Here is a 14,257-nt window from a genome sequence, read left to right on the forward strand (position 1 = left end):
GTCGCATTTTTCCCTAGCCCGGAGGCGCCTAGCGTTCTGGGGGGATTGTAAAATGTATTTAACAGATGGGTGCTAACGGGGTGGAAAGGCTAACAATATGGTTGATTTGACTGACCATCGAGACTTGTCTGGTGTGTTGTCAGACTCGGTTGGTGTGATAGGTTTTGTTGTCCATGTATTCCGTACTTACATGCTTGACTTTGTAGACTCGTTTCTGCGAGATTGTGTTGTGAATGAACAATCTCGTTCACTCCGGAGTTGTTGATCTAGACCGTGATGTCTTGGGCTCTTGTCCCCGAGGTTTATTGTGCACGTTCTTTTGGGGGCTAAATCAACATCTGCCGGGATAGGGGCTAATTATTTCTGGCCATCAATGTCTCCCATTGAGGCACATGGGAAAGGTGCAGTGCAGATCGAGACAGAGAGGGGAGATTGACGCCACAGTGTCGGGCGCGGTATCTGACCCTCCCACGTGGGACAACCAAGGGAAGCAAATTGCCTCCGGTGGAGTTGGCCAGGATGACGACTCAGTCGTCGGCTTACTACGTAGAAAGCGAGACTTCTCCAGCTGTCCTGGGCATGTGCCATTTTAGCGGCATGTTACTGTTATGGATGAGGGTTTCAACATCCATGTGTCCATCTTATTGCTCTATTAGATTCTCTCTCAGACCAGATCGCAACACCAGACATTTATGAGGCGTCTTGGGAGGTCATTAGATCATTGGGTAATGGTTAGCAATACCTCGCTTTCCTTGCAGTCGTTTGCATGTCCTTGAACCCTGGACTCTGGAGATGAGGATGGAGGGGGATAAACCCGCTGCATAACCATCCCTGTGTCCCACGGAATCACTGCGGACCTGCGGACTTGTAGGCCCCCCTTCTCTGCATGCTGCGACAAACCAGGACAAGCTTGGCGGCTAAAATAGGCTTGGGTCTGAGTGATGAAGGTGACGGGTGGGCGAGAGATGGATATTTCTAGCCACCTGATACGGCAGATATATCAATGCTAATCCGTAAATGTCCAGACAAAGGCTCCGCAGACCAGGAAATATTGACGACTTGCAGGACCAAGTACCTATCTGTTCACTACTAAGGGTGTAAGTACGTAGTATACATCCAGAGGCCGCATGCACTGATGCAGATTGCAGTGCCGCATGCCTGCAGGAACCTTTCCCCGGTGCCCGCAAGTCCTGCAATGGTCCCAGGAATAGAACATCTGTTGTTCAACGACGCTTCGTCTCTGAGACACCAACCTCGTGCTGGTTCCTGATTTGCGTTGCGTGCCAACACAAGACGCCCCAAAGTCTCAACCAATCTAGTCGTCAGGGACACCGAAACAGTGGCACAGAAACAAAAAAGAAGTCGGAACAGTCCATATCTCGCTCTGTGCCTATGGGCTCATTCCCACGGTGCCACCCCGCGCCATCTCTCTCAGCTCCTCCCAGCCGTGCCCCAGTTCTGTCACTTTGAACCCGGACGGACGCGGGCCCCCGGGAGCTAGCCCCAAGACGCCAACGCCAGGGTCTCGATCAACCCAGCTAGCTATCTTGTTTGCGCAAATGCTCATTGCTCAGAAGCAGGTCAGTTTGATGGCTGGGGGTAGGTGCTTGTGAGATGTGCGAATATCGAGCGTCGTTTCCAACTTCCCTCGGCTCGCAACACTGCACGTTCGTTCTCAGCCTGTCTGCCAGGGCAGATGACACACTTGGTTCTGGTTTGGGCACCACTCTTCAAGCAAGCGCACGAATCGTGCCCGAGTCTGAGAGGCACATCAGAGTGCGCAACAGACGGTGGGAACAAGTTAGACAGCAAGGCGGTTCGTGCTCTCCATGCAAATGGAGAAGATGAAATGACATCAAGCCGCCTCGGTGCCAGCATGAGCCGGGAGCTCCCCTGCCACCCAATAGCAACGACACTGATGTCCAGGACTATCTATTGCTTTCTCTGATCGCTATAGCACCATCAAGTCGCATCGCTTAGGTTATTGATGGACAGCATGAAGCCTAAGAACGAGTATTCGTACGGACCAGCAGTAGGCGGGCTGAGAGAAACATCCCGCACGCCCATCCTATCTGATCTCCAACAAGCTGTCCTGGATATTTCTGGGGCATCACAACGCTCTCCTCCACTCCTGGATTCATCATCGTGGGCCCCCAGTCCCAGTCCTGGTCCCCAGAACATCCTCCACTCTCTGCGGATATTCATACCTAGTCTCTACCACGGGACTACTGCTAGTAGTAAGCCTATGGATACGGATACCTACGGAGTAGCATTCTGCGGTGGCCCTCTCTGGAGTCTAGCATGCGTGTCTCTCCTCGCTTCTGCCCTTGCCTCAACACAAAGTCCGTGCGAGTGCAAGGGAAAAAGTCAAAACAGGCCAGTTTTTTTCTGCTTTCTAAGAGCCAACGGGCGTGCCCATATTGTGACTGCACCGCCTCGACGTTTCAGGGGGGGAGCAGTGTTGCAAGCAAGGCCGCTGGTTGAAGCCAAGCGATGGAAGCGTAGCGTTCAACAGAGAGACTCTCTGCGAGCCCAGCTTACGGATACAACTATCTCGATACGAAAGAGCGTCTACGGTTACGGTGTACGGTGAACTCTTCACGTACGAATATCAGCGAAAGTCCGAAAGTACCTTACTGTCTGTCCCAACTATCCTCACAGGAAGACATGTGCGAGGCCAAGCCTTCCATGCTTGTGCTTTGCTCGGGCTGACAGGCTTCGTTTCCCTTTCTCCTCATCTTCTTTCCCACTCACCGAGTCACCACTCACCAGTTTCCTTTGCTCTCTCTGCTGGATCTTTCGTACTCTACTTCTGATGCGCACGGACTGGCGCATGTATTGCCAGCTAGCATCCGTAGACGCTAGCTCTGTATACCCGCATGCGGCTTCCAGCCCACCAGACATTCATCCTAGATGGTGGCAGCTGGAGTGGGAGAGAAGAGAGCGAGAGAGAGAGAGAGAGAGGAGCCTGAGAAAATGGTGGAGGGGAATTCTGTTAGTGCTGGTACATCAGCACACCCCATTCTGCCTTTCGATACTCCGTACTCCGTACGCCAACAGAAATGAGCATTGAAGAGATTGGAGGCATGTATCCGTACATGGCAAATGGCTCTGGTTACTGATGGTCGTAGTCGGGGACCCCTAAATTTGTTCCGCCTTTCATCAAATCATCCTCTTCTGTCACCTTCATCATCCTTCTCTGCGCCAAACGAGCGAGCAAAGCGGCGTCCCAAGCCATAGAAGCCAAGCAAACAAGTACCTACAGCACAGCCGTTGCCTCGCGGCGGCTTTGCCTAATCCAAAATCACCATCCTACGTCTCCCATTGCCTTCCCCATACCATCCTGACCAATCCCTACCTTGTCTTTTGCTCGCCCACACACCCCAAGCTGGCTGCTCGTTCCGTTCCCCTAGACTCCTGGTAGCCTTGACCCTCTCTGGGTCTACATACCTGCTCGTCCTCTCTCTTCCCCGTTCTCCTTCATCCAAACCCTGGTTCCCCCCCCTCCGTCAGGTTACACTTCTCAAAAGGGGGGGGGGAGAGGGGGGTTGCAGAATATATTGTCTGCAGTACTTGACTTGACCATCACCCAAGCCCACCAAACAGACCAAACCAAACGCCTCGAGTCTCCGTCGTCACGATACCGAATATCAATCCCTCATGATCACCATGGATCAGACCGCTCCCTCAGCCTGACTGCTCGCTCGATCAAATCCATGCGCGCCATGCCCGAAGCTTATTCTCACATCCCAGGCCCCCTACCAGTAGTCCTGTCTTGTCTTCCTCCTTCTGCCCAACAACCATAACATAACATCACTTCTACATCCCACTTCCTCCTTAACTCCTTCGGCAATTACTGATCATCGCCCGTCCACTGCAACGCCGATTCTCCAACGTACTCTCAACTTTCCAGTCACATTCAACAACGAACCCGGGCTGCACACACTCATTCTCTGCCCGCCACCACCAAAGCGCACAGCAAACTCGAGGACGACGGCTATTCAACCTTGGCAACTCTAGAATCGAGGAGGATTTACACTACACCATTGAAGTTATCCAGGATCCCGAGAACGCATGCTTACACGTATTAATCATCACCGACCCGCCACGGCCTTCTTCGACCCAGATTTCTTGCGTGTCCTGGTCGTGTCACTCCTGTTCTCTCCCCACAGAACTTTGTCTGTTGGAGCACATCGAATGGACTACCCCACCTGAATCTTGATTCACAATGGTGAGTGCAGCACAGCAGCTTCTCGTCATCGCCTATCTCCGTCGAGGCATTTCACTTTCACCGGGTGTTGTGGTGATGTGTTACCATATACGTCATCGGCGTTGATGGTATATCGCCGTTGCCTTTGGTCACCTTGGTCACACTCGATCATGTCTTCCCGTCCCTGACCACTAACCACTGGGGTGCCTCGGCGACTTGCCCCTCCGTCATCACCATGCTGACCCTTCCGTCTCTAGCCCGTCGCAAAGGCGTGCGCGCCGTGCTACTATCAGAAGTCGAAATGCACATTCTCGGAAGGTAACCCGCGATGCGATCGCTGTATGATGAACGGCCGGGATTGCGTCTTTGTACGCCCCGTGCCTCGGTCAGCAGTGAAGGGAAGGTCAAAGGTCGCAGTGAGGAGCAAGATCATGGGCAGCGGTGTGCCATGTCCGAACCCGATCCCTCGAAAGGCGAACGTGATCGTCCCAACGACAGCGCCGCCGACGACGACGACCGTTGCTCGCGTCAGTTCCCCGCCGTGTTCTGTATCGCGAAAGCCGAGCATAGTGACCACTTCGAGCATCAGTAGCCCTCCCGACGATGCTTCGTCCGACTCCTCAACCGAATCGGCATCGAGCCCCCCGTCCAAGATCCTCGAGTCGCTCAGCCCTTACGGTAGCACACTGGGCCGGTTAGAAGCCGTAGAGCGCAACTCCTTATCGCGATTACTGCACAAGTCGAACTTCATGCAATACTTCATCAGCCCAACGTTTGTCGACAGCATGCAGCTGGACATGACAGTCCATCTGTTTTCCATGTTCGACCAGGGCAAGGACGCCTATATCGCCATGTACAGCGCGTTTGCGTCATCAATGGGGTTGGAGACGGGCGAATACGACCCGGAAGCGAATCTACACCGCGGCGCAATGGCTGTTGAACACCTCCGATCTTGTCCACTACCTACACTCAAGCGCGACGAACTGTTACCATGGGCAGGCCTAGGATTGGGCATCGTATACTTTTCCAACATGGCCCTCGGAACCAGTGCGGCGCCTGTACGACGATACGTGCTTAGCCATATTCGCCATCTTCTAGGAACGTCGCAAATATCCAGTTCACGAACGCACTACATTCTCGTATACATGACAGCCGTCGATATCAACGAATGCCTGATGCAGTGCGAACTGCCGGTATGCGGGATTGCGCCCCCCGAAGCCGGCCACGTCGACGCGTATGTTGGCGTGTGCATGCCGCTACTACAACACATGTACGACCTGTGCCGCATCAGCTATCATCTATACCACGAGGTCGATGTCGAAGAGCAGACGCAAGCATTGGACGAAGTGGAGCAAGAAGTCGAAGCGTGGCAGCCCGTCATCCCACCAGACTTTACAAACCGCTTTACCACGACCGAAGTCATCCACATGCTGGCCCAAAGTCGTATCTACAAGACGGCAGCGATGCTGTACATCCACCGTCTACGGTACAAGTTTGGCGAGAAGGATGACATGGCATCCGCCATGGCAAAGAGCATCATCTCAGACCTGCAGATGACGTTGACAGTATCGCAAGACAAGCAACGCTGCGTCAGCTTCCCATACACCCTAGCGGCCATCGAAGCAAAGGACGCGGCTGAGCGGGAGACAACGTTGGAGGCCATCAAGTCGCTGATCGATAGCGGCAACAGCAAGTACCGAAGCAGCATGGAAACATTCCTCAAGGCCGTGTGGGATATTCGGGACAATAACCCGGGAGCATCTTGGCTCGACTTCATGCAAACTCTGCCGCCGATCTCGGTGGGCGTATAACGGAGCGGACTTTTTTTTGAAGGTTTTTCTTTTCTTGATCTGGACTCTTTTCAAGACCTATGGATTTATTCAACTTTTGCTTTTCGGGCGAGGCGTGAGATATCACTCTGTTCATGTAAACGGCTGTAGGGAAATTTTCCTCCACGGTGCTACGATTGCCACGAGGCAAGACCACGGAGGTTTTGAGTTTTCTTTCCTGTCCTTTTTTTATTTTTATTTTTTTTATTTTGTTTTACGTTCGTTGGTTAACCATGGAGGCACCTCGCCAAGGAGTCGAGGCCTACATTTTTGTCTTTTTGTTTTCCCTCTCTATGGCGCGGTGGTGACTGCAGGACGCAGAGGAGCATGACGGGACTTTTGCAGCATTGCTCACAAAAGGGAATGGGTTTTTAGAAGTCTCGGTCCGAAGGTTATGGAAAGGTGTCTGCCCACGATGAGGGGCCCCCAAAAGAGACATCATGATCTACCTATGGGTTTGTGATACCATTCTCTCGTTTCATTACCAATACAGACTTCACAATCTTCATAAACCTCATCCATTTCCCGACCGCCTGGCCTTCAGGTTGATCTGGCATGTCTGATCATTTTCTGCCCAACCTCAACCTGATGATCGAATCGCGATACTTCTAAATCAAGCTCCCGCGCCTTCAAGTCGACGCCCAAGGGCGGTACCTGACGTTTCATGCCAGCATCGGTTCTGGGCGTGCGCTCAGACTTTGCATGAATTAGGCCAATGTGTAGCCGAAAACCTTGTTTGCTTCTCGCCAATTCTAAACGGGGATCAACTATCACGCGCCCTCAAAGTCAGATACAGTACGTCCGTCTGTATAGCAGGTATGGATGAGAGAAGTGATAGTCTACTTCGTCCCGCAACGAATGGCACCATATGCCACATGCCAGACGAAAAGTCGTTGTTTGCGTTTCAGGGGGTATGAATTTTTCTTTGTCACTTTTTCCAAACTGCCATCCGGTTCACGGGCTAAACGGCGGGCAAGTTCACCCGGAACCCCCAGTGCCCTGCGATGTGTACGAGGGCAGCTAGTTCCCTACAGGCTGGTGGTCTGGTCGACGAGGATGAACTCCAATATGCGCGGAAAGCATCGTTGGGCGAAATCCCTAGGCCTGCGAGGCATAGTCAGTGGCCCGCCCCCCTTTGCGCCATCGCGGGAGCTTACCGCCGCCTCGGTAGTGATCCGTCCGGAAGAGTCAAGGGTTAAAGAAATTACGTTGAAGATTATCGTCGAAACTTAAACAAGAGTTAAAGACTGGCGTTTAACCAGCATTCACATATACGACGTTGGTCCCGAACAACCTCGGAGGATACGCCTCCGTACCTAACTCGGGTAGCCCGTTGCCCTGATGGGTAGGGGACCTGGACGTGGAGCGCGGAACCCCACGAACTAAACACCAAAAGGTCCTGGTTGGGTCGATTCATTTAGTTACTCACCGTGTCAGTGACAGTCCGATATTTAATAACGCTGCGTTCCTATGAATTTTCCTTGTCCATGGATCTTTTTTTTGGGTGTTCCCAGCGCGTTGAACCTTATTGATATTGCTCAAGGGCCTTTTGACACGCCAATTCTTCCCTCTTCGGCCGCCCGTACCGAGGCAAGCTGCCTTCTAAGGCGACTTTGCAACCAATGTCAATATGGTTATTCAACTGGCATCAGTGATAAATTGAAGAAACAAGGATTACAGTTGTCAGCATAGTATGCAGCAGGGTCTCCGCTGCATCTTTCCCAGGCTTGCCCGTGACATATTTCCACAAGAGGGGCAAACCCCTCTGTACCGGTCCTGAAAGACGACTGATTAGACAATCGGTCTAGATTTCCGAAGATCAGAGAAACCAGAGACAACAGACACGTGGTGGCTGGAAAGAGAAAGGGACGCCCGACGAGTTCGGGGACCTCGGCGAAGCTTAAAGGACGTGTTCGAAGCTTAACCCTAGACGCATGCGGATGGAGTCTACTCTGTCATTGAGCTTTCTGCGGGCGCGCTGAGTCGCCGACGACGGGAAGAGCTGAATGCGGTCAAGCCATGGTCCATAGGCCCAGTCAGCCGCCCTGGTCAAACTGACTGGCTGTCTGGTGCAGATTTCTCCATCTGCCACCGGGTTTCGCGTGCTCCATCTCGCATTTTGTCTGGGCGGCATTCGCACTTTAAATCCTGAAGTCAGGAAGAGCGGGGCCCGTGGGATAATATGGGAATGGTTCTTCTCGGCCTCGGTCCCCACGTAAGCGCCGACACCGAGCAGTCCTGGGCATCGACCTAGAGTTCATCACCCACCTCGACTGACCGGAACAGCTGTTTGTTCAGCCCCCCAGCAAGTTTGCCGCAAGTTTAAGCATATCCGTGCAAGCCAAGTCAAAATAACAACGAGTTATCGAATCCAATTTTGTGTTGTGTCGCATCGCATCGGGATCCGGTGTCACCCGGATCCTTCATACCGGCCCCATGGGACCGGCTCCAACATCTGCCTCCGGAGCTGTCCGGACCTCGCCCACAGAAGCTTCCGACACACCGCAGCCGGGCCAATCCCAGCCCCCGACAGCCGCCAGGGATGAGAGCGAAAGCAGCAGCAGCGGTAGCATGACCCGCCTCGGCATCGGGAGTAGCAGCGGTGGCCGGAAGATTGAGCGATCCTGTCAGCTGTGCCACCGTCGGAAGATTCGCTGCGACAAGAAGCAGCCCTGCGCGTCGTGTGCCCGCCGCGGACTCCAATGCCATTATCCGCAGGCGGGCCAGCCGATACGTCGAGTCCGGAAGACCACCATCGCCGATGTTGCAAGCCGGATATCGGACCTGGAGAAGACGCTTGTGGCCGGGGCGGCGAGCCAGCAGCAGCAACAGCAGCTTCCGGCTCTTCGGGGTTCGCCATCGGCCTCCACGCCGGGAACAGCTTTTGGCTTGGGTCGAAATCCAAATCACTCAAATCCATCAGCATCTAGGCCAACGACAGCGCCAGCTTCAGGGCCGTATGAGAAGAGTGTTAACGATGAAATTCTGTTACGGAAGGGATCGTCAAGCCAGTACTTTGACGATGTCCTAATTTCTCGGGTTATTGAGGAAGTAAGATATTCTTTCACTCACTTGGTGCATGAGATCGTCGGCTGATAACTTGTCTAAAGGAACATGATATTCAATCAGTTCTCACAACGCCTCAGAGTAGTGAGTCACCCGCTACAGCGGAACTATCGCCCTTTAATCCAATGGGCATTCTCTCAGCACCAGATCTTAAATTGGATCTTGCTGAGCTTCTTCCTCCAAAATATGGCGCAATAGAACTGTGGAGGAATTATGTCGACAATATCGAGATTTGTAACAAGGTCCTCCACCGGCCGACGGCAGAAGTCCTCGTCTACACCGCCATCGACGACCCCCGTAATGCGTCCTTGGAAGCACTAGCTGTCATGTTTGCCATATTCTTCGTCTCAACTGTCGTTCTAGAGCCCAACTCGGTCCAGAGTTTCACTGGAGAGGATAAGGTGACGAGCCTCCATCGCTTCAAAACGGGTCTCGAGCAAGCCTTTGCCAAGGCCGACTTTCTCGAACATCCCTCGGTGAAATTCCTCGAAGCCTTGTCTGTGTATCTGGTATGTATATATCTACTTGATGGATTCCTTCGTTTGCTTACACTAGGCGTAGGCGGCTCTTAGAATACACAACCCCGGTCGAGGCTTGTGGACCTTGAACGGACTGGCCATCCGGGCAGCTCAATCTATCGGTCTGCACCGAGACGGCACCAAGCTAGGCCTCTCGCCCTTTGATTCCGAGATTCGTAGACGAATCTGGTGGCACCTCATCGCGCGCGATGGCCGAGCAGCAGAGGACTATGGCTTCTCAAACATCTCAAGCTTTAACGTACAAATAGGCGTGAGCTTCCCGTCGAATCTGGAGGACGGAGATCTGTATCCCGAGATGAAGGAGCTCCCACATTCCCGGACCGGCTGGACGACGTTGACACTGGGACTGATTAATATCCAAGTTACTCGCACATGGCATCGTCTAGCGGCCATGGCCTCGTCGTGGGCGGAAAGCCCAACACCGGAATCCGTCCGCGCCCAAGTCGTCCAAGAGCTCCACGAGTACGCAGAAGGGTTTCTGCGACATTGCAACCCCGTCATCCCCCAACAACGGCAGACACTCCTCGTTGCGCGATTCATCATTCGCAAAGTCGACATGGTCACGCGGCAACAGTGGCTCAACCTCCAGCATCCAGAGGCGCGCGATTCGTTCGCGACAGAGGAGAATCTTCTTCAAGCGCTCGGTATTCTCGAAGACGGTATGAGCCTGGCGTCGGACGAGCTGCTGCGGCAGTATCGGTGGTCGGTGCGGGCGTATCCCCAGTACCATATGCTTCTCTACGTCCTGTGGCATTTATGCGTGAAGCCGGAAGGACCGAGCGTCGATAGGGCATGGAAGGCTGTGGACGATAGCTTCATGCTCCTGAAATGCGTGAACGCGAGCTTCGGGCCCGCGGCGAAGATGACGGTTCTGGAAACCTTGAGGGCCAAGGCAACAGCAATACGACAGAGCCTTGGCCAGCAGAACGGCGGCAGTGGCGGCGTCGTCGTCGTCGTCGGTGGCCGAGGAACTACCAACGGGAGCGCCGAGAAAGAGTCCTACCCGACACCGGGTGGCACCGATGATAGATCGGAAGCGGAGGGCATGGCGGAGAGTGGATTGGACAGTATGGCGGCCGCTGATGGGATGGATTGGGCCGGCATGATGCAGGATTTCCCCGACTGGAATACACTGATGAACGAGTTCCAGGCGGACGGCTTGGATATGCCAAACTACCTCAACTGATTTTGTGAGTGCTCGGAGTTTTGGACAGGCAGATACCAACCCCAGTCAACTATGGACTTTGAAATAACCTCTCTGGCTTTGATCTGCTAGTGGGCTTCGCAGGCTTCGTGAGTGGCCATGATGTTGCGGAAGTCTCTGGTCTACATGTAGATACCAACCACCACTTCGTTATCTTCCACAGTGTCGAGTTCAGCTCCCCCTGGCCGACGATCGAAGGAGTCTGCGCCTCTGCGCGTGAGCTTCGCGGTAGGCGAGCTCGCGCGCGGAGCTGGAAGGGACACCCAAAAGAGAAAGCTTTTAATCAGCGTCGATGGTTTAGTGGTAAAATTCTCCGTTGCCATCCAGCAGCGTCGGGGAGCCGGGGGTTCGATTCCCCCTCGACGCAAACCCTAGATTTTTGCTGCTGCTCTCAAGGATATGCTTTTCTTTCTCTCGGAATTATTCATCTTTTTCTACGTGAGTCAATCGTACGTATCTCCTCTGAGAATCTCACTCACTCTACGGTACCAAATATAGTCGTCCTGCAGCCAAATGCGATATGAATGTGAAAACGACAAAAAGGGTGGGGACTTCTGGCATTTCCCTACATAACCCAATTGTGCGTTTTGGCTGCATGTTGTGCCGCTCGGCTGCCTGATCTCGATTTTTGTTGTTTAAGGTAGCTATGAGGAGATGCGGAACACGCACTTATTATGTAGCCTTTCCTTGGTCACTTTCAAAAGCTTCGAGACTGTCCTTCGTCCGTGATCTAGACTACATGTATCTTCAAAATTGAAGTATGGGGTAAGCGTCCGTAAGGATGCCTACCATGCAAAGAATTCGTACTGATTCAAGCTTCGTAGCTATCTATACACACTATTTATTATAAGGTCAATGATTGGAGCAGCCCAGCGTGGCAAGCCATCTGGCCTCAGCTGGTTCAAGATGCTCTGCTAATCATAGAATCATCGGACGTCTTCTTGACCGGACCGTCGGAGTCCTCTGATATCATCACATCGCCATTCACGAGCGCGGACGAAGGCATTATCTTCAACGGGGTGGGAATTCATGGCCACGACATCTTCCAGTTTTGCCGGGAAGACCATGGCCAACAGCAATTCCTGAAAACAGCAGAGAAGCCATACGACCTTCCTGTCGCTTGCATCATTTTCAGAGCTTCCGTTATATGCCCGCAGGGTATCAAAGTCTAGTGGGTTGTCTCTCAATTGCTGCCTGCGATATACGGACGCGGCTAAGATCCCTCTATCTTAGTTCTGATGGGAAGTGGGATGGGCTTTTATGGAAGTCTATTCGCGACCTGCATGAGACTCTGTGGCCGGATGACTTTTTACAGTGCCCTTGACAGGATTACGATGAAGATGACTTTTGGGAGGATGATAAACCACAAAAGCTCAGTGCGTTCCTGGCACCAAGGTCGACATTGGAATTGCGGGCTAGCGATACCAATGAGAAGGAGCAACAGAGTACAACTACACGGCAAGACCTTCTCAACACCAGGAAGAATGGTGAAGCCTACTTCTCTCGGAGAGCGGGAGACACGACTACAGTAGCCCAGCTGGCTCCAAAACTGCGAGGAAAGCCTTGATCACAAGCATTGCCACGCAAGTCCATTACGATGGCAGAATCTCCCCGGCGTCCGCTTTCGGCTCATTGACATTCACAAGAGAAGCGTTGTCGTCGCTCCCAAGGGGCTTTCCTTTGCCGTTTTAACATACGTTTGGGGTGGCATTGAACAGCCCAAGCTGAAGGAGGCAAACATGGGTGAATACTCGTGCGACTACAGGCTAGATGCAATCTGGAGAGATATACCAAAGACAATACGAGACGCCATACATGTGTGCGAAACTGTTGGGGAAAGGTATCTCTGGGTCGACGCGCTCTGTATCGTGCAGGATTCTCCTCGAGATGTCAAGACACAGATATTGCGAATGCGCGAGATCTACTCCGCCGCCAAGTTTACGATTGCTGCAGTCTCTCAATAAAAGAGTGCGGGGGAAGGGCTACAAGTAGCTACCACGGCTAAGCTTTTCACAACATGTGACTCTGCCGATGAGCTTGACACTATCCTGGAACATTCGCCTTGTTGTTGTTGTTGTTGTGTTTAACGCCGTGGCGGCAAAGGCGCTGCCGCCCTTGCGGCCGACCTCCCGAGGGGTATATGGCGTGGAGGGCCGTAGGCTCGAGCTATATACTCTATAGTACACGCCTCTTCCTAACGTCCTCCAAATCTTGCCCGTGGGCTACTGTCTGTTCTATCCGTCCCTAGTTCCCGCTGGTTCCCTTAGGAGGAGAAATTCGTTAGTCGGGCCTAGGTCAAGACCTAGTCCTTAGTACCGCGGGCAGATCTTCTGAAAGAAGTCTGTCACGCGGAGAAAGGCCTGGAAGCCAATAGGATCAGTAATCAACCCCTTATAGTACCGCTCAAGAAAAAAAGGAGAAAAAAAAAGAAAAAGAATAACATTCGCCTTGGGGAAGTCGGGGTTGGTGTTTCCAAGAAAAAACATTGTCTCACCACGCTATTCTCTTCACGTCAGCGGGGGTGTTTCTTTCTGCAGTGCCAAGAAGCAACGATCATGCTAGACGGTACTCGTCTTGCTGACTCCAAAGCAAGTACGACTCTCAGCAGGTCCCAGAGGGTAGGTGGGCTTTTGAGTAACTATCCCGCCAAGAGAAGAGCTGGAAACGTTTCTGTGTGCCACAGAGCACTACTCGAAACGCGCTTTCACCAAGGGCGAAGACAAAATGTCAGCCTTCCAGGGTATTCTTCAGAGGTTCAAAGCAAGCATCGATGGGGAAGAGTCAATGTTTCATTACGGCTTGCCGACATGCGCCTTCGACCAAGCTATTTGCTGGCGTACCGTATGGCATCGACCGCAAGCCCGAAACCCAAACTTCCCCAGCTGGTCTTGGCTCGGATGGGACAGCAGTGTTACACTTGACAGGGGTTTGCTGAAGTCTGCTCACACGCATCAAATGACGGAAAATGAACGAGGCGAAGTAGTGGTAGTAGGCCGCGGTATAGAGGTGCAATATCCTAGTCATCGCTTACGGAAGCCAGTCGCTCTTTCTTTGGTCCCGCACACAAAGGATGGCATTTTCGGATTTCCTGCGAGCCTAGTGTCAGGATTCTTCAACAAGCCTTCCCTAGACCTGGTGGCAAGCATTGCAGATCTTCGTATCTCGTCAACGCCTGGGAATATTGAGGACTCGAATGGCCTGTACGCGGTATATCCAGCTATTTGCGCCGGACTTTCGCTTCCTTGCCTTCCTCCCACGGAGTATACATGAATGATGCCCCTCCACGGCACGGTGACCAAACATTAGGGATCTACGATGTCAAAGACCACGAGGATCACGGAGCCTGCGAAGTGAAGAACCCTGTTGGTTTCATTTGGCTGGACTGTGCCTGGAGAGATAGCCGCCCCAA

At 52.9% G+C, this 14,257-nt stretch overlaps 4 protein-coding genes and 1 non-coding gene across 5 annotated transcripts; 4 read left to right on the plus strand and 1 right to left on the minus strand.

The window, feature by feature from the left end:
- Positions 1 to 2,387: 2,387 nt before the first annotated feature.
- BDP81DRAFT_438205 (uncharacterized protein) lies at positions 2,388 to 2,945 on the minus strand. The gene has a single exon (XM_060591301.1). The coding sequence runs from the start codon at positions 2,902 to 2,904 to the stop codon at positions 2,656 to 2,658; it is 249 nt and encodes an 82-aa protein (XP_060440277.1). The 5' UTR covers positions 2,905 to 2,945; the 3' UTR covers positions 2,388 to 2,655.
- Positions 2,946 to 4,228: 1,283 nt separating this feature from the next.
- BDP81DRAFT_453890 (uncharacterized protein) lies at positions 4,229 to 6,021 on the plus strand (the record flags this gene model as incomplete). The annotated part of the gene is made up of 2 exons (XM_060592874.1): positions 4,229 to 4,231; positions 4,468 to 6,021. The coding sequence occupies 2 exons, from the start codon at positions 4,229 to 4,231 to the stop codon at positions 6,019 to 6,021; spliced, it is 1,557 nt and encodes a 518-aa protein (XP_060440278.1).
- A 2,589-nt stretch (positions 6,022 to 8,610) lies between these two features.
- Positions 8,611 to 10,830, plus strand: BDP81DRAFT_464820 (fungal-specific transcription factor; the record flags this gene model as incomplete). The annotated part of the gene is made up of 3 exons (XM_060594203.1): positions 8,611 to 9,090; positions 9,186 to 9,614; positions 9,667 to 10,830. The coding sequence occupies 3 exons, from the start codon at positions 8,611 to 8,613 to the stop codon at positions 10,828 to 10,830; spliced, it is 2,073 nt and encodes a 690-aa protein (XP_060440279.1).
- A 304-nt stretch (positions 10,831 to 11,134) lies between these two features.
- Positions 11,135 to 11,215, plus strand: BDP81DRAFT_t308. The gene has a single exon. It is a non-coding gene; the product is annotated as a tRNA-Gly (tRNA).
- Positions 11,216 to 12,488: 1,273 nt separating this feature from the next.
- BDP81DRAFT_330632 (heterokaryon incompatibility) lies at positions 12,489 to 12,812 on the plus strand (the record flags this gene model as incomplete). The annotated part of the gene is made up of 1 exon (XM_060585424.1): positions 12,489 to 12,812. A coding segment is annotated over one exon (324 nt), but the record flags the coding sequence as incomplete, so codon positions are not given.
- Between the last annotated feature and the right edge of the window lie 1,445 nt (positions 12,813 to 14,257).

Source organism: Colletotrichum phormii (genome assembly GCF_030913505.1).
Source record: "Colletotrichum phormii strain CBS 102054 chromosome Unknown BDP81scaffold_25, whole genome shotgun sequence".
In the NCBI taxonomy this organism is placed as follows: Eukaryota; Fungi; Ascomycota; class Sordariomycetes; order Glomerellales; family Glomerellaceae; genus Colletotrichum; species Colletotrichum phormii.